Below are 20,705 nucleotides of genomic sequence, written 5' to 3' on the forward strand. Positions count from 1 at the left end.
AGATTAACTGCAAGAGAAAACCCTAAAAAAAAAAAAATAATTACACAGAACGTATGCCAGGGCCTGGGCAGCTGAGAGGACAGAATAGAGAATTTAAAAATCATAACATGTATAAAAACATTTGATGTCCAATGTAAATTAGTACGACCAATTTTACAATGCCACTGGCATGGGCTAAAAATGGACAATGATCTTGTAGAGAAGTAATTAAAGAAAAAACAATAATATAGAAGAGCCAAAAAATTGAGAGCGGAATTGGTACACAGCCATTTTCAAAGTAATAAAAGAAATCAAACTACATGGTTATAAACAAAGGTTAAAGGATCAATATCTATGCCGTTTTTGTACATATGTGTCAGTGACAAAGGAATTCACTAATCTATTTGAAGGGAAAAACTACAGGATTAGGGTCCATTCACACGTCCATAGTGCCTTGCGGATCCGCAATACACCCGGCTGGCACCCCTATAAAAAAGACTATTCTTGTCCGCAATTGCGCACAATAATAGGACATGTTCCATTTTTTTGGCGGAGCTGCGTCCTGGAAGTTCGGGGCCGAAGCCCAGAAGTTCAGGGCCGCGCTCAGGAAATGCGGATGCGGAGAGCACATAGTGTGCTCTCCGCATCTCTTCCGGCCCCATAGAGAATGAATGGGTCAGCACACGTTCCCCATATTACGGAACGGATGCGGACCCATTTCCGGACGTGTGAACGGACCCTTAATAGTTAGTATATTAACTGTCAAACTACTGGAGTTATGTATACAATAAAATGCAGTTACCCTAAATTATACATAGGGAAGACAGTGCAAGAACTTAGAAGGAGAATCTCCAAACACCTAAGCAGTATCAATATTAAAGCGGATACCCTATATCAACATAAGTAAGACAAGTACATCAAGGAAATCCAAAGTGTCTTACATTTTGGTTAATAAGTCATCCAAAAACTAGGTCCACAACAAGGCAATCTAGATAAAAACTTTTACAGGAAGAGACTAAGAGGATCTACTTAGGTCTAAATGAAGGCACGTTTACTTCATTTATCTGAAAATAAAGCCCTGATGTATAAAAATACTGTTTAGTGTTATTAAAAAAAAAATGGGGAATAAAAATAGCAATGTGGATCAACAAGATGTTTCCAAAAATATCAGGGGACCCTAAAACAGAAGAACCAGAAATCAATTTGAATAACAGAATACCAGTAGCTTTAGAGTGCTGTCAAATACTGGGGTAACAACTCCATCTAGTGGTATCATTGTGTTATTAAAAATGGTAGGTATAAATAAAATCAATTTAATTTAAGTGGGACAAACACTAGGAAACTAAGTCCTGCGACATGCACAGAATATCATAGTTACATAGGCGGACCTGGGATGATCTCACCCAGCAAATCACCATTGAAAAGAGGTAGGGAGCAAATCGCCAGCACGTAGTATTGCATGATAGGTAGAGAAATAAGATGAGGTCGGAGAGAAGGCTATATAACCATGATCCTTTGCTAGTTAGCGTTCACTGCCCCCTACCCCTGAAGACGCCAGTGAGTTGGCGAAGCATGTCGGGGGGGCAGAGAGTGAGTGTGTGTGTGTTTTTAAGTGAGCTATAGCGCAATAGAGTCTTGTAGATTGTAAGCCCTCGCGAGCACGGTCCTCTCTCCTGCTGTACCAGTCTGTAACTCTTCTTGTTCATGCTTATTGCAATTGTTTGTATTCTGTATGTACACCTCTTATCATATGTACAGCGCCATTGATTGGTGCTTTATTAATAAATAATAATAGTAGAGCAATACAAATCTGACTGTACATATCTAATAAAAGAGTGAAGTTAGATAAAATACATAACTAAGTAGCTATAACACTAGACGCTCAGTACTTCTAAATTGATCCCCTTGAATTTTACATTTGTATATTGTAAGAAAAGTTGAGTTTTAAACTACAATAGTGGTGAATGGGAAAATGGCCAACTAATAGCCAGAAGGCTAATTGTAAATAAATGCAGCGCCTATAGCCACACATTTACCAGGGTGACATGGTTTCTAGTACATTAATGGCATATTCCAAAGATGGGGTATACATGTAAAATCCTGAAGAAAAACAACTTTTTAAATGGCATTTGTCAGCAGACTTGTAGCTATGAAACTGGCTGACACTGGCTCCACATGCAGATATCAAACCTATGAATGCCATCCTACTGAGGGACTGTCACCATGTTGAAGTTCCTGAAGTATTCATTTTACATCTGTATACATAACTGAGCTCGTTTTATTAATTTCCTCTGTCTTGCCATAGTCATTCGGGAAGGAACTAAACCCGCGGAAGGACTGAGTCCGGAAGATTTGGCAAAAAGAGCTCGGGTAACTATACTGTAATTATAGTTGGGAACTATCGGGGTTGCTAGAGGAAAACTATGAAACGAAATTCTGCTTTCCTGCTGCATATTGTATGTTTCCATGGTTAAATATCACTTATTTAAATTTTTATTTGTGTCCCAACAAGAATCGAGCTGTAATACACTGAAATCCTTTGCCCCACCCCATGCGCAGAACATAAGTTTGTAGGGGTGGCTGTCCAATGTTCAGTAGCTTCATTAGATGAGGGCCTCATATTTTGTTTTATTTTTCCAGTTTTTAGAGCTAAAACGACAAAAGTTGAAGAATCAGAACATTTTTGTCTCCAGGACTCGTCTGTGTGTTCACAACATCCCAAAATCGGTGGATGACAAAAAATTACGCCAGGTGTTTTTGAATGCAGCCGGTGGGGGTCGCTCAGTAAAAATCAAAGAGGTAAGAAGATCCATGACCCTGTACAACAAGGACATGCCCCAAACAAGAAGAGAGCCTCAGCAATGTGATGTATGATAGTCGGTGTATATTGGCAGATGAGCAGTTTTTCTTATAGAATGGCTTCACTCGGCCAAATGTCCCCCATTGATCTAAGACTGCAGATAATGGGGTAAGTCAGAGATGACATTTAGCTACTCAGATTTATGCTCATATTGTGGTTTCCTATACAGTGTCGTGTGATGAGAGACCTGAAGGGCGTGGCAGGAAACATTAAGGGTCAGTCTCTGGGCTATGCCTTTCTGGAATTTGCCGAACATGAACATGCACTGACAGCCCTGAGGCAGGTGAACAACAATCCAGATCTGTTTGGGCCAAAAAAGGTGAGATTTTCTCCATTATAATGTCTTAATGCTCACAGATTTTACATTAATACCAAATGGCTTTTATGATAAATATAGAACTGCCTGCAAATGTAATGTTTGTACAGGAATTGAGTTCTCTAGTACAGACATATAGCTAGTGGCATAGAACTAACCTAGGATGTGTAGGCTGAGTATGAAAGGGGTAGTGAAGGTTATCAGATTGATGGGAGTCCTACCGTACCCTGTGGAGTCCTCTGAAATGGATGGAGCAGCTGGTCCCATTCACTACTTCTATGGGAGGTAGCACTGGACTATGTCTAAAACTCGCCTAGAAATGAATGGCGCAGTGGTGTGCTTTTCCTACCATTTGCTCCATCCATTTCGGGGGGGGGGGGGCTCTATAGGGTCCTCGTTCTCATGATATGGGAAGGTCCCAGCGGTAGGACTCCCAACCATCGGATAGGTAACTTTCTGTAACCTGAATACCCCTTTAACATTCATCCATGTTATATAAATTGTCAATTGTAAGAGAGTCAAATGATATGTTCACATAGTTTTGGAATTTGTTGGGTATCCACGTGCCATTGTTTCTATGGGGAATTTGTGTTACCATTCATACGCCCCAGATTTTTTCCTTGCAGATTTTAAATTTGCCTCCTTACATGACATGTCCTCTTTTTTTTCCATGCAGAAAACATGGTTAGATTTGCAGCAGGAATTTGAGGGTTCCTATCCAAATACATGTCTAATATTTTTAGTGTGTATTTAAACGCATGTGAAATCAGCTTAAATGAGTTTTCCTCACAATGTGCCAACCACACATAAGAAAAACACTGGATGTAGTATATAACCTCAAGAATTCTGCTTCTAGAAACCCATGCTGACCATGTGAAAAACATGCATTTATGCGGGAGCTTACCCACCGTGTTAAACCGCCATAAACTTCAAGTTTAAGACCCCCGCAGATATAGCCACAATCTAACCCAACTCCATGTTCTATGCCTGTTTTATCTCTTTTCTAACTGTAAACTATCTTCCATAACTACTTTGAGCTTTATGGCTAGAGTATCCATGCCCTCATCTTCTCCAGTCCTACATTTAGCGATATTGTCTGTGACCACAACCGTTAGTTTGTCACCGAAACCAGAAGTGATGTCTTTAGACTGATAGGTGTAGACAGGACATCATTTGCAATCATGTTCGTTTGTGATGCCCATGTCTACCTCAATCATTTTACATGACATTTTGTCTGTTACATAAGTCACGTGCATCTTAAGCTTTAGATTTTATTTTTGACATTTTCAGAGGCCAATTGTGGAATTCTCCTTGGAGGATCTGAATAAACTGAAGATTAAGGAGAGAAGAGCACAACGCAGTCTAGTAAGCAACAATTTCTTAGGTTACTGGTTTTGCACTGTTACTGTTTGCCCAGGTTCAGTATTTCTGCTACTGTTATAGGGAACCTGTCTCTACAGGGAGTGCAGAATTATTAGGCAAGTTGTATTTTTGAGGATTCATTTTATTATTAAACAACCATGTTCTCAATGAACCCAAAAAACTCATTAATATCAAAGCTGAATATTTTTGGAAGTAGTTTTTAGTTTGTTTTTAGTTTTAGCTATTTTAGGGGGATATCTGTGTGTGCAGGTGACTATTGTTGTGCATAATTATTAGGCAACTTAACAAAAAACAAATATATACCCATTTCAATTATTTATTTTTACCAGTGAAACCAATATAACATCTCAACATTCACAAATATACATTTCTGACATTCAAAAACAAAACAAAAACAAATCAGTGACCAATATAGCCACCTTTCTTTGCAAGGACACTCAAAAGCCTGCCATCCATGGATTCTGTCAGTGTTTTGATCTGTTCACCATCAACATTGCGTGCAGCAGCAACCACAGCCTCCCAGACACTGTTCAGAGAGGTGCACTGTTTTCCCTCCTTGTAAATCTCACATTTGATGATGGACCACAGGTTCTCAATGGGGTTCAGATCAGGTGAACAAGGAGGCCATGTCATTAGATTTTCTTCTTTTATACCCTTTCTTGCCAGCCACGCTGTGGAGTACTTGGACGCGTGTGATGGAGCATTGTCCTGCATGAAAATCATGTTTTTCTTGAAGGATTCAGACTTCTTCCTGTACCACTGCTTGAAGAAGGTGTCTTCCAGAAACTGGCAGTAGGACTGGGAGTTGAGCTTGACTCCATCCTCAACCCGAAAAGGCCCCACAAGCTCATCTTTGATGATACCAGCCCAAACCAGTACTCCACCTCCACCTTGCTGGCGTCTGAGTCGGACAGGAGCTCTCTGCCCTTTACCAATCCAGCCACGGGCCCATCCATCTGGCCCATCAAGACTCACTCTCATTTCATTAGTCTATAAAACCTTAGAAAAATCAGTCTTGAGATATTTCTTGGCCCAGTCTTGATGTTACAGCTTGTGTGTCTTGTTCAGTGGTGGTCGTCTTTCAGCTTTTCTTACCTTGGCCATGTCTCTGAGTATTGCACACCTTGTGCTTTTGGGCACTCCAGTGATGTTGCAGCTCTGAAATATGGCCAAACTGGTGGCAAGTGGCATCTTGGCAGCTGCATGCTTGACTTTTCTCAGTTCATGGGCAGTTATTTTGTGCCTTGGTTTTTCCACACGCTTCTTGCGACCCTGTTGACTATTTTGAATGAAACGCTTGATTGTCCGATGATCACGCTTCAGAAGCTTTGCAATTTTAAGAGTGCTGCATCCCTCTGCAAGATATCTCACTATTTTTGACTTTTCTGAGCCTGTCAAGTCCTTCTTTTGACCCATTTTGCCAAAGGAAAGGAAGTTGCCTAATAATTATGCACACCTAATATAGGGTGTTGATGTCATTAGACCACACCCCTTCTCATTACAGAGATGCACATCACCTAATATGCTTAATTGGTAGTAGGCTTTCGAGCCTATACAGCTTGGAGTAAGACAACATGCATAAAGAGGATGATGTGGTCAAAATACTCATTTGCCTAATAATTCTGCACGCAGTGTACATTTGCCATATGCAATGGTATGGAGCTGTAGGTTGCATAAAAGCCAAATTATTGCTGTGCCATTTATCCCACTTTTATTTTTCCGTCTATGTAGTCGTATGAGGGCTTGTTTTTTTCTGGGACAAGTTGTAGTTTTATTGGTGCCATTTTCAGGTGCACATAACTTACTTAACTTTTATGAAATCTTTCTGGGAGGGGGATGGGAAAAAACAGCAACACTGCCACTGAGAATTTACATATATTTTTTTTCTGGTGTTCATTTTTTGGCATAAATAACATAATAAAAATAAAATAAAATAATTTTTTTTTTTTCTTTATTACTACATTCACTGGATGGGAAAAATTATATGATAATTGTGTAGTGCGGGCCGGTACAGACGCGGTGATACCTAATAAGTGGAGAAGATTTTGTGTTATACAAAGGGACTATAATAGGCGATCAATTGATCGCTTCTATAATATATTCCACTGTCCATGTACAGCAATCTATTTTATTGTCAGTGCTATACTGACATTAGGCTGCGCCATAGTTCTCATGACATGCACAGTAAGATGACATGTATATGTATGTCGGAGAAGGAAGAGAGTATGACACATGCACTAGGATGTTAGCGGAACGCCGGTCACTCTGAGATGGACGAGCTTGTGGCAGAGACTCTGTGACTCGGGCAGTAGAAGATATCCTGATGACTCCATGACGCACATTTTTCCTATGGAAAGGTACATTTTCAAGTGGATTTACATCAAAATGCCGAGGCTGAGGGCTTTAAAAGACACAGCAATGATTTTGCTACGATTTGACCTGTGTGTAATGTGATGCCAGGTTCCCATATGATTTAAATGTAATCAATATTATGATGACATATATTGCTTTGTGGACATTTGGGTAATTGACATCTTTTTCTTTAAGTTTCTTTGTAATTTCTCAATTGCTTTCAGTTTGAGTTGAATAGGACTAAAGCAGGATTGTACAACCTTTTCTGGTCCGAGGGTTCCCATGGCAGATAGCATTAGGAGAAGGCGATCTCACATTGGCTATGGAAAGAGACTGCTGTACATAGACACACGGGAACTACTGCATCCAGGGAGGGAACCACCCATATGAGAAAAGGCTGCAACTTTTCATTAAAATGAAAGCGGAATGACACACCATACAGTCATAAGACTAGATGCTCCAGAATTATTACATGTGGATCATGAAGCTGATAAAGCAGACATGTCAGGAGAGGTGACAGGTCATCTTTAGAGAGGAGCAAACTAATTTGTATAAATCAATTTGTCTAGTCAAGCAGAGTTCTGCACCTGCGATGGGCTTTCCCTGAGGGCGAGGATGCGCCCACTGCCGCTTTCGTTGCTCCCAAAAGCAGGCCAAGCACACAGGCTCTTCTTCGACGTCCGGAGCAGTGACTGTTCACGTGCCACAACCCATAAGGGTAGCAACTAGAAGTAGACCCTCTGCTCTTACACCACTGCTTGGATGTCCGGCCTTGTCAATCAAGCGGTGGGGAAAGTGTCCTCAGGTTTGGGGAAACCCCACTGCAGGTGTAGAACGCTGCTTGATGAGACAAATTGATTCACTCATCTCTAGTCGTCTTTAAAGAGCACAGCAGACGTTCTTACTGTCCTTAAATGGTGTGAAAAAATGTATCTCCTGGCAATTTATATTTTGACATTTCTGTAACCAAGTACTAAATATCCTTTTTGCTGGATGTATATTTTACCTTGTTTTGTGATAGACTGAAATGATGTGTATAGACCAGGGGATGAGCAACCTCCAGCACTCCAGCTGCTCAGAAACTCCCAGAATGCTTCATTCACTTCTGTGGCAGGTTGCTGATCCCTGGTATAGACAATCTTAACATAAAATCTCATCCATAAAAGATGGCCCTTGTTATGTCTCTGTGTTACAAATGCTGTAGTGATGCATTGATGAATCCAAATGGTATCAGTAAGTCATTTTCATGCATTCAATTTGCAGGAGGTCTTGAAACAGAAGCAGGCTAAAGAGCAAGCTGCTGATGCCAGTGTGGCACAGCCTTCACAGACTAATGCAAAAAAGAAACGGAAGAACAAGAAAGCCAACGCTCCACCAGTGCAGACTGTCCCGGATAAAAAGATAGGACCAAATACTCAAAAGGGCACGGAGGCACAGAAAGCAGCAGCAACAGTGCAGGGAACATCAATTAAGTCTCAACCAACAGATTTAGCTCCTCAGAAAGCAGTGAAAAGACCGCATCCAGCTAATGCTGCAGTTGTAAAAACGGAAGGAAACTTGGGGTTGAATGCTAAGGCTCAGTGGTCAGGTTTCCAAACTAAGGAAGAAATCGAGCACCAAGAGCTCCCAGATGGCAAGAAGAGGAGGAAAGTTCTACCCCTGCCTTCTCATACAGGTTCCAAGATAAGGTAGGACTTCTCAGGAAAGCCATTCCTTGAAAATCTTTCTTTAGTCTTACTGTTTTAATGTAATAGAGCTGCTCTGATTCAGAGTAGCTTCATCCATCAGTAAGAATTTTGGTTAACTGGCTTAATTTCCTGTTAAAGAATTGTGAAATTTTGACAAATGTGAAAAGCAGGTTTATAGAGGAAAGTGCATTATGAATGTTAGCACTCTGAAGGGTGAGTCTTCCATTGTCTGGCATCTGGGTATTACTGTACGTTCTTCTGTCTAAGAATCCTTCCTAACCAGGCATCAAAGGCAGAACGGTAACCTGATGGCTGGTAGTCACCTAGGTCCTAGAGACTTGGTGAAATATCTCAAGCATGGCTTTCTAAAATCCCCACAAAGCCAAGCAGATACACCAATTGTGTAAAATGATTCTAGCCTCTGTGTTCCAATGCCACCACAATGAGTAAAAATGATGTAATGCCACCTGGCTTCTGTAACTTGACAAGAATCCAATCTGGTAGGTGATGTATTTGTACTTTCCAATGGCAGAACTGATCTGAGAGATTCTTGCAATTCCAGCCATGAGCATTTGTCATAATGGGTCTACTGAACTGTGGCAAGAGATGTATCAGTCAACGTTGGGCACAACCTTGTCCCACCTTATGCTTCCCATGCCAAAAATGGGTATTTTCTGATTTAAGGCAGAAAGTGTGGGTTACCAAATGAGAGGGATTATTATACAAGATTTTATAAAAATAGTCTTATTTACATCTTGAAATAAAAATGGGTCAAAGGGTGAGGTTGGAGAACCAAGTGGTCTGTTTTTCAGCATCACCCACTTCAGAGCTTTTAATTGCATGGGAAGAACAGATCCTTCCATACTCATCCATTGCTGGTTAGTGTTGTGATGTAACCAGTTGACTGTGTCCAAGCAGAAAGGCCAGTTAATAAAGGCTCAAATTAGAGATACCAGTCACACCTTTCAGGCACATGAGTGTACACTGCAATAGAGGAAGAAAATTAAAGGGCATTTAGGTCAGGGAAGTCAGAGAGAAATTGAACATCTAAATACGTGTTGCCTACTATTGCCAATTTAATAAAACGAAAATTATTACAATTGTTCAACAACCCCTCAGGGTATGGAAAATTTTAATGGGTTCTCTGGGAATTATTTAAAATGGACACCAGCAACCTGTTCTAGAATTTGATTGGGACTGCAGAGCTGCCTAGAGGGATGAGGGGACAGGGCCTCACTACATTGCTCTACAATAGATGTTAAGGATCTGATCCTGCCAATGATACAGTATGTCATCATGACTGAGCAGCCTGACAGGAGCGTTCACCGATGTGTAGTATGTGCCAGAGTGTAGCATCTAGTGAGACCCCATCTCCTACGCAGCTCTACAAGTGGAGGCAACCAGTCCTCCTCACATTCTAGGACAGGTTGCTGGCGCCCATTTTAAATCCTTCCCATAAAGCCTCTTTTAGGGCTTCTGTCTTAGATTAGTTTAGTTGCTCACTTGGCCAAATCGCTCAAAATAAAGAGGACTAGGAAAGAGACTTGGCGGTTGATGACAGAGCACGGGCATATAATACCAGTTTACAATATTATTGACTAGTCCATGTTCTGGAAAGAACTAGGACATAGCGGTCCCCCACCAGAAGCTGCCCCATGGCAGTTACTTTTAATAGGGGTGATGTGGGAATTTAGAACATGATGCGACAGGAATTCTACGGAAGTTATGTCTTTAAATGGAAACAGACTGGGCTGTACCCTACCACACATTCGAGCAAAGCTGGTTACATTCAGCCAATGTTGGAATTTATGAATCTGTTTAAAAGAGAGACTTTAACCATAACAATTGGACACAGTGCAGCGTTCATTTCATATTCACCTCTTGACATTTTAGGCTGAAAAAGTTTTTTTTTCCATTCTGATATCTTTTTCAAATGATCATTACTGTAGTACAAAAAGTGTCTGAATGTTGGTTTACTCCATGGATTGCAGGCCCTTACCTTCAGATACAATGGCCCACATTTGTCAAGGTCCTTGCTCCAGAATTCCGGCATAAGTTGTGCCTTTTTGGCATGGATCAGTTTAGACAAATTTTTTATTGTTTTGAGCCAAAAAGAAAAGATGGCTAAGCTGTCTAGAAAAGGGGCTGCGGATTTGTCGAGTTTTTGGCACAACATAGGATAAAGTATGCCAACTAAAAATGGGAAAAGTGTCAAAACTATCACACAGCGTGTGGCACTGTGATAGATGCGATCTTGTCGGAGTTTCCTGCTCTAAGTTCACGCTGTCTGACATGATTAGTAAATGCGGGCTAGTATGTTTAATATTTATTTTATACTGTACATGTGCTCTAATGCCGTTAAATGTTTTCACTGACAACCCCTCTCTTCTCCCAGGGCACGCGACAAGGGTAAAGTTCAACAGCTACCACCGAAGAAACCCAAATTCCAGGAGCAGACCCGAAAGCATCAAAGGCAGATGTCCACACTAAAACAGGTGCGGGGTCTTTACAGGTTGCAGACCGAGTTTCACCTTAGGCTTCTTTGTTCTTGGGGAGATGAGCTGCTCACCAAAGGTGTCTGGCACTGGCTTTTCCTCTTGTCCCATACACATGCTTAACATGCATGTGTATGGGGGAATTTGGAGAGATACAAATCGAGAAAGAAAAATCGAAGTCTGAAGTTATTCGCCAAAGTCTTGCAAGACCTTGGAGATAACTGATTTCACCTCCACGGAGCCCATACATTTGAATGCTGTACAGGGATGGATCTCCGTACAGCATTCAAACTAAGTTTTGACTGAAGCAACTTTGGATCTATGATTCGAACCTCACTTCGCTCAATACTAGCCAGAATGGTCACACTGTTAGAAGACTTGTTACCTGTATGTAATTTGGACCTTAAATTAAACCTATCCTCTGCACTCTAAACTTTGGCTTGCAGTGCATACTCTACCAAGTGTGATGATATGCAGACCCACGTACAGAAATGCTGCTCTTTGCCTTCTTATACAAAACTGTATCATGCTAAACCTTTAGAGAGACACTGTATTTTCACACAATTTCATTTAACCCCTTCCTGATGCCTTTTAATTTTTCACCCCCTGTTTTCCTGGAGCCATAACTTTTTTATTTTTATTTTCTGTATGAGGACTTGTTTTTTGCGGGACACATTGGGCCAGATTTATCATTAGCTCAGGTCAGAATAATGGAGTGAAAAAGTCCCAAAAAAAGTCCCAAATGCTAAAACTGCGCACAAATTTGCGACTTTTTTCTGCTCTGCACTATGCTAGCCAGTTTTCTGAAAGTGGGCGGGTTTTCTTATGTAAATGAATCTCTAGACAGATTTACTATTGGGATTATTTAAAAAGTCGCAAAAAAGTCGCAATTTCACTCCAGTGAGGACCATGCTTATCTTATAAGATAAGCATGGTCCTCACTGGAGTGAAATTGCGACTTTTTTGCGACTTTTTAAATAATCCCAATAGTAAATCTGTCTAGAGATTCATTTACATAAGAAAACCCGCCCACTTTCAGAAAACTGGAACATGCAACTTTTTCATAAAAACGTGCGACTTTTTCGTAAAGATGTGCGACTTTCGTAAAGCTGCTTACTGATGGATAAACTGCTACCGTCAAACCACATTTATTAGTCTTAAAGGGCCGATCATAAATCTGACTTGGCTAAAACTGACTTTATCCATATGTGAGATGTCAGAGTAATGATAAATCTGGCCCATTGTACTTTCTAATTCCAGCATTTAATATGGCATACAATGTAAAGGGAAGCTGGAAATAAATTCCAGATGGGGTGGAATTGGAAAATAAATTTTCCTCCGTTTATGGGTTTTGTTTTTACAGCATTCACTATATGGTAAAACTGACATGTGCTCTTTATTCTCCGGGTCAGTACGATTACAGTGATACCACACTTGTATCGTTTTCTTGCGTTTTAATAGTTATGTCTATGGAGATGTGTAGTTTTTGCTAATATAACAAAATAGATATGGTGGAGGGCACTCACTTATCCGGTGACAAGATTGTTGGTTCAAAAACAATAATTTATTAATACAAAGAAGACATAAATGGACCTAGGTCCACCAAATGGTTAATTTGCTAAATTCACAGTCATATGGTATATAACTGCATCCAAATTGCCCATATCGCTGTGAATACCATTAAACCAGTAGATCGACGCACATTACATTCTAAATCACACAAATTAAAAATAAATGAGGTTAAAAACAAATAATGTTAAAAACAAAAACAAATAATGTTTAAAAACTGTAAATAAATCGGAATGGGTTCGATGAGATATCCAGGGCACTTGGTTGTTGTGTTAGTACGGTTAGACCAATAATATATCAGTCGTTGCCCCTGTATTTCATATGAGAACTCCAGATTTATATAAAACAATGCCTGTAAGGAGGAGACGCTTAAAGGAGGAGACGCTTAAAGGAGGAGACGCTTAAAGGAGGAGACGCTTAAAGGAGGAGACGCTTAAAGGAGGAGACGCTTAAAGGAGGAGACACTTAAATGGACATCATGTTCACCATAAACACATAGTGATAAATCAATTTGATTATAACTCTCATATATAATTGATGCGTAGACACGGCTCGTTTATCCAGATAAATTCATATAATGTTCAAAATCTCTCTTAGAATAACATTGGCCAAACAGTTCAGTATTAAAGGGAGTCTGTCACCAGATTGTGACCTTATAGACCGCTTACATAGCACTCTAGCATAGCAGTCTATGATTCTAATGGTACCTCTTTTTCTTGTCAAGTTCCCCCAAGGCAAAAACTGACTTTTATTCATATGTAAATTAGGGCTCACAAGTGCCCAGGGCGGCGTTCACCTCGTTGGTGCCCAGGCTGTTCTGCCTCTTTTCGTCATATCCCCGCCCCAGCCTCTTCCTCTGCCCGCCCCGCTCTTCCTTTGCGTCCTCCTTCTCTGCGGCGAGATCCCGCGCCTGCACTATCCATTGCTTGGCCGGGGCATGCGCACTGCGATGCCCATTGTGGGTGTCTCTGGTCCGCCTCCTCGCCGCTGTTTCTCGCCGTTGGCCGGCGCATGCGCAGTAGCTACTGCGATGCCGTGCCCACAATGGGCATCGCAGTGCGCATGCCCCGGCCAAGCAATGGATAGTGCAGGAGCGGGATCTCGCTGCAGAGAAGGACGACGCAAAGGAAGAGCGGGGCGGGCAGAGGAAGAGGCTGGGGCGGGGATATGACGAAAAGAGGCAGAACAGCCTGGGCACCAACGAGGTGAACGCCGCCCTGGGCACTTGCGAGCCCTAATTTACATATGAATAAAAGTCCGTTTTTGCCTTGGGGGAACTTCACAAGAAAACATCAAAGGTACCATTAGAATCATAGACTGCTATGCTAGAGCGCTATGTAAGCGGTCTATAAGGTCACTATCTGGTGACAGACTCCCTTTAAATATATCCTCTTGGTATAAAAGGACTAGAATATATTATCTAGCTCCTGCAGTATCTTGTCTGTAGTCACGTTTTAATGCCGATTTTAATAAGGCATATGTAGAGTATTCATATATGGCAGTGCTTCTCAAATAGGCGCCAGGCTCCGTAAAGGGGGGGTCGTTCAGGGCCGGCCTTTGGGGTGTGCGGACTGTGCGGCCGCATAGAGCGCCATAGCAATAGGGGCGCCGGGCGGCCGACAGCTCGCAGTGTAATATGCGGCAGGGAGATGAGCGCTTCCATTGTGGACTGGCGCAGGCGTCTGATCAGAGGCCGGCGCAGGCGCTGGACGCGATGTACGGAGCGGGGGCCGGCAATAGCGGTGGGGCGGTGCGTTCACTGTACTATAGCCCCGCCCCACCGCTCCCTCCGGTATACTAATATAAAAGGTATTATTGAATTAAAAGTTATTAAACATGCCCCCCTCACTCCTAAGAGTACCGTATATCCGAATTTCTTCTGTATAATGCCGGCAGGCAGGCCGGGTGGCCGGCTCGTCCCTCAGTGATGTCACGTGCCTGCGCCGCTTGCTTTATGAATGAAGCAGTCGGCGCAGACAAGTGACGTCACTGAGGGACGCGCCCGCCTGCCGGCATTATACAGAAGAAATTCGGATATACAGTACTATTAGGAGTGAGGGGGGCATGTTTAATAACTTTAAACGGCGGCGGCGGGCACACGGAATCTGTGGATGGCACAGTTAAGGGGTGGGGGTCTGTGGATGGCACTGTTATGGGCTGGGGGGGCACTGTGGATGGCACTGTTATGGGGTGGGGGGTCTGTGGATGGCACATATTTAACAGTGCCAGCCACAGATCCCCCTGTAACAGTGCCAGCCACAGATCCCCCCCCCAACAGTGCCAGCCACAGATCCCCCCCCCCCATAAGTGTCCGTCATCCACAGATCCCCCCATAAGTGTCCGTCATCCACAGATCCCCCCCATAAGTGTGTGTCCGATCCACATTTCTTTCTTTTTTTATTCTCTTATACGTTAATAAGGATACAGTGTTATGCATAGGTGTACTTATAACAATTTTATAGACAAATGATACTATTTACAGTCGCGCGGGGGGCGCAAAATGTTTTCTTCTTCCTAGGGGGGGCATGACAGAAAATAATTGAGAAGCACTGATATATGGTAACAGAAATATTGGTATTTTACCACTCCTGGAACAGCCGAGATCTCACAGTGTCATATTGTAGCGGAGTAGCATCGGCCGCTCAATTCAGCTGGATTGTGATCGTAGCGTCCCGAGTTGACTGCAGTCAGTCTTTAAAGCTCCCCTCTGTCTGTCAACTCAGGAGTATATATTCATCTATATTGAGTCTCCAGCGAATGAATTCACAGCAATTCGGCTGTCAGCTTCCAGCCGTGTACCTGCAATGTGGGATTCAAGCGCTCGATATACTTCGGCCTAAACGCAGCAAGATCAAAGCAGCCGCCCCCCGATCACGTGGGACGCCACGATCACAAGCCAGCTGAATTGAGCGGCCGATGCTACTCCGCTACAATAGGACACAGTGAGATCTCGGCTGTTCCAGGAGTGGTAAAATAACCAATATTTCTGTTACCATATATGAATACTCTACATATGCCTTATTACTATCGGCATTAAAACGTGACTACAGACTAGATACTGCAGGAGCTAGATAATCAATATATTCTAGTACTTTCATACCAAAAGGATACAGTGACGAACAGAAGTATTTGAACACCCTGCGATTTTGCAAGTTCTCCCACTTAGAAATCATTGAGGGGTCTGAAATTCACATTGTAGGTGCATTCCCACTCTGAGAGACATAAAAATGAGAAAATTCAGGAAATCACCGTAGTACCACAACAACCAAATGCCCTGGATATCTCATCGGACCAATTCCGATTTATTTACAGTTTTTAACATTATTTGTTTTTAACCTCCTTTATTTTTAATTTGTGTTATTTAGAATGTAATGCGCGTTGATTGGTTTATTGGTATTCATAGCGATATGGATGCAGTTATATACCACATGACTGTGAATTTTGCAAATTAACCATTTGGTGGACCTAGCTCCATTTATGTCTTCTTATTATTAAATTATTGTTTTTGAACCAACAGTCTTGTACATCTGTACAACACGGATAAGTGAGTGCCCTCCACCATATCTATTTTGTTATACTGCTGTTTTACTGACTGCGGGTAAGTCACAGAGTGTGCACCTATACCGTAGATCTAGGTCAGGTTGAGCCACCATTATCTCTAGTTTTTGCTAATACCTACATTTTGGGTTGTGTATGACTTCTTGATCACTTTTTATTCGATTTTCTTTTTTGAGAAGTAAAGTGATGAAAAAACAGCAAATCTACTATTTTTATATACCGGTATTTTTTCCCCCATTATGCTATTCACCGTATGGGATATGATTTTTTTATTTTTTTTTGCCGCGATGCCTATGATGTTGTTTTTTTATTTTTTTTATTGATTTTTTTTTATTTTGGGGAAAGGGGGATGATTTGAATATTTATTTTTTATATATATTTTTCAACTTTTTTTTTACTTCTTTTTAATATCCCCAAGTAGACTCCAACTTGCAATCATCAGATTGCAATTTGGATAGAGTAATGGAATTTGCTCCGTTATTTTATGATGAAATAGATACCGTATATTACAGTTCAGTGCTGCCACCTGTTGGCCTGAACTGTTATAAAACTGTTAAAATTAATAAGCCTGGAAGCCTAGTACAAGCTCAGGCTCCTTACCAGCATAGAACGCTTTCCCCAATTTCCACCGGGATAAAGCGTTCCTGCCCCGGAAGCACACGCACACATTTTACTACAGCATCTGAGGTGTTAAATGTCCATGGTTGGCATTACCGCTGATCGCGGACTTTAGCCACGGCTGTCTGCTGTATAGTACATAAGGCCGAAAAGACATTTGTCCATCCAGTTCGGCCTGTCATCCTGCAATTTGATCCAGAGGAAGGCAAAAAAAAAACCCTGTGATGTAGAAGCCAATTTTCCTCACTTTAGGGGAATAAAAATTCCTTCCCGACTCCAATCAGGCAATCAGACTAACTCCCTGGATCAACGACCCCTCTCTAGTAGCTATAGCCTGTAATATTATTACACTCCAGAAATACATCCAGGCCCCTCTTGAATTCCTTTATTGTACTCACCATCACCACCTCCTCAGGCAGAGAGTTCCATAGTCTCACTGCTCTTACCGTAAAGAATCCTTTTCTATGTTTGTGTACAAACCTTTCCTCCAGACGCAGAGGATGTCCCCTCGTCACAGTTACAGTCCTGGGGATAAATAGATGATGGGATAGCTCTCTGTACTGACCCCTGATATATTTATACATAGTAATTAGATCTCCCCTCAGTCGTCTTTTTTTCTAAAGTGAATAATCCTAATGTTGATAATCTTTCAGGGTACTGTAGTTGCCCAATTCCAGTTATTACTTTAGTTGCCCTCCTCTGTACCCTCTCCAGCTCTGCTATGTCTGCCTTGTTCACAGGAGCCCAGAACTGTACACAGTACTCCATGTGTGGTCTGACTAGCGATTTGTAAAGTGGTAGGACTATGTTCTCATCACGGGCATCTATGCCCCTTTTGATGCAACCCATTATCTTACTGGCCTTGGCAGCAGCTGCCTGACACTGGTTTTTGCAGCTTAGTTTGCTGTTTATTAAAATTCCTAGATCCTTTTCCATGTCAGTGTTACCGAGTGTTTTACCATTTAGTATGTACGGGTGACTTGCATTATTCCTTCCCATGTGCATAACTTTACATTTGTCAGTGTTAAACCTCATCTGCAACTTATCTGCCCAAGCCTCCAGTTTATCCAGATCGCTCTGTAGTAGTATACTGTCCTTTTCAGTCTTAATTACTTTTTCTTCAGTGTTAATTACTTTACACAGTTTAGTGTCATATGCGAAAATTGATACTTTACTATGCAAGCCTTCTACAAGATCATTAATAAATATATTGAGGAGGATAGGGCCCAGTACTGACCCCTGAGGTACCCCACTAGTGACAGTGACCCAATCTGAGTGTGCACCACTAATAACCACCCTCTGTTTTCTATCCCTCAGCCAGATACTTACCCACATACAGACGTTTTCTCCCAGTCCAAGCATTCTCATGCTAACCTTTTATGTGGTACAGTGTCAAATGCTTTGGAGAAGTCCAGATATACCACATCCATTGATTCGCCGCTGTCAAGTCTAGAACTTACCTCCTCATAGAAAATGATTAAATTTGTTTGGTATGACCGATCCCTCACGAAGCCATGCTGATATGGCGTTATTTGCTTATTGCCGTTGAGATCCTCCAAGATAGCATCTCTCAGAAAACCTTCAAACTGTTTACCCACAACAGATGTTAAACTTACCAGCCTATAGTTTCCAGGCTCTGTTATTGGACCCTTTTTGAATATTGGCACCATATGAATATTTGCTATGCGCCAATCCTGTGGGACATTCCCTGTCAGTATAGAGTCTGCAAATATGTTTGAAACGTCAGGCATCAGTTAGCTAGGATGTGTACTCTGCTCTGGAGTGTGTGCCATCTTTAAAGACCGAACATCCACCATACCTGTAGGGCGGCGGTCATGAAGGGGATTAAAAGAGAATGGTGTAACTAATAAATCTCTGAATCACGTCATTTAAAAAAATATGCCTTCATCCACCTGAAAAAAAAAAGCTGTAAAGGCATGGACACTAGGGGTCTCTCTTCCACCTAAGTTGCAGTACACTGCCTGTTGTCAAGCAAGATCCCTCCCTAGTAACAGGGACTCAGAAGATGGCTTAAAGAAAGAAAGGGGGGATGTGTCAGAGCTACCTGAAAAGAACCGCTTCTGAACCCTTCTTTGTGTCTAAGTGTGATTTCCCCATCCTGTTCTACATAGTGGGAAGTAAGGGGAAAAAAATGTCAGAGCAGTACAATGCTATCAGAAAGGAGACCCCCCTGCTTCTGAGTGAAATGCATCTAGCTGTTCAGCTGAAAAAACAGTAGGGAAGCCTAAACATAAGTGTTCCTTCACAGTTATGATCGTGCAGGAGGCACAGTCATTATGTAAATGCTTTAAAATTTACATAATGACTGTGCAGGTTTAGCACATTTTTCACTATAACCAAGACCTGCTAAGAGACTACTGATCGGAGCAAGTCGAATGGATGTCGGACTGCTTGTTTTATTCAGAATTAGTTAATGGATATTGAGAGGTGAAGTTGGCTTTTGTTCTAGGAGAAGATGGCAGCGCTGTATATTTTCATTCATCTAAAATATTGTCTCCATTTCAGGAACCTGCAAAGAAGAGGAAACCACAAAGAAGCCAGCAAGAGACTCGCTTCAATCAGCTAGTAGAACAGTACAAGCGCAAGATCCTTGGGAAGCCCAATAGTACTGCTCCTGTGAAAAAAAGCAAGTGGTTCGAGGACTGAGTCTGACTGCTGTGGGGACATCACATCTATACATTGTTGTCCTTTGGAGTTCGATGTAAAGACTTCATAAGAACATGAACATCTATGTGACATCCTTATTTAATAAAAGAACGTTGAGTCTTTCCTTGCTGTACTCCTGACATGGAGAGTTTCCAGCTAAGAACTTTTGGCAGATGCCCCCGATATGCCACAAAGATCTAGCCAGCGGGGTTGTGACTTCTGAGAATCCCCACCAATGTCACAACTGGAGGGCCCAGTATCTGTCTTGATGGAAAAGTGACCACACATAAAAAAGTCTATAGGGAAGAGAGGGAGAACAGTTTTTACAATTTTTTTTCTAAAGAACCCCTATTCTTGGGATTTGTAAGGGTCCTGGCAGACTGACCTCCACATGCCGGATTTTTATGGTACACTGACCCACATTTACTAGGATAAAAATGCCACTTTTTGTTGTTGGCATTGTTTGTGCCAAAATTGTCGGTCACCTCATTTTAGACATATATTTTTTATTCAGATGTGCCAAAAAGAATGACTTTTCCTCACATCCTTGACATTTCCTGGTTTTAAACTAGAATGGGTTGGGTGAGGCCAGTTTTTGATACATTTATGAAGCTGAAATCAATGATTCTGATGCATAAAAGTGGTACAGATAAGTTCTTAGTGGACAGAATTTTGGTGTGTTGGGACACGTTTGGTTCAGGGACACAGAATTTTGGCACATTGGACAGGGTATTTAGAAATGTATAGGCATGAGCGAAGCCAACAAATAGACTCTCTGGCCTAGTTTATACGACCTAACGATGAACCAAATCTATCATCTAGCATCAGCCATCATGATAAATCTGGCACATTTTCAGACTTTCTACATTTACTGTTTTCTGCCTACAGATTAGAGAGGATTAGTACATGTGGGCCCGTGTATATGCCTGACTAGTTGTACGCAGACTGTTTGAGACTGTACAAAGCTTAGGAAGCTGTTTATGTCAATTCATTTTTTTTTTTTTTTTACAGCAATGTAAGATGAATTTTTTATTGTTTTATACAGTTTTTAATGACCATACCCATATTGAAACTTTTGATGTATTACATTGTGATACAGTATGTCATTTGTCCATAATACAAACCGCCACTTGACCTTCACAACTTCTGTGATCTTTTATTTAAACGGTGAATGGGATGGTTTCTCGTAATTACACCTGCTCACTGCTGCGATGTAGATG

At 41.6% G+C, this 20,705-nt stretch overlaps 1 protein-coding gene across 1 annotated transcript in view; it reads left to right on the forward strand.

The window, feature by feature from the left end:
- RBM28 (RNA binding motif protein 28) overlaps positions 1-20,329 on the forward strand; it is a 51,252-nt gene extending 30,923 nt beyond the window's left edge. Inside the window, exons 13-19 of the mRNA XM_040413514.1 lie at positions 2,285-2,349; positions 2,620-2,778; positions 3,009-3,158; positions 4,446-4,520; positions 8,154-8,578; positions 10,974-11,073; positions 19,345-20,329. Of these exons, the coding sequence (XP_040269448.1) occupies positions 2,285-2,349; positions 2,620-2,778; positions 3,009-3,158; positions 4,446-4,520; positions 8,154-8,578; positions 10,974-11,073; positions 19,345-19,485 (1,115 nt within the window). The 3' untranslated portion in view covers positions 19,486-20,329. The remainder of the gene's footprint in view (positions 1-2,284; positions 2,350-2,619; positions 2,779-3,008; positions 3,159-4,445; positions 4,521-8,153; positions 8,579-10,973; positions 11,074-19,344) is intronic.
- The last annotated feature ends 376 nt before the right edge of the window (positions 20,330-20,705 follow it).

The sequence above is a fragment of the Bufo bufo genome, chromosome 1 (genome assembly GCF_905171765.1).
Source record: "Bufo bufo chromosome 1, aBufBuf1.1, whole genome shotgun sequence".
Taxonomy (NCBI): domain Eukaryota; kingdom Metazoa; phylum Chordata; class Amphibia; order Anura; family Bufonidae; genus Bufo; species Bufo bufo.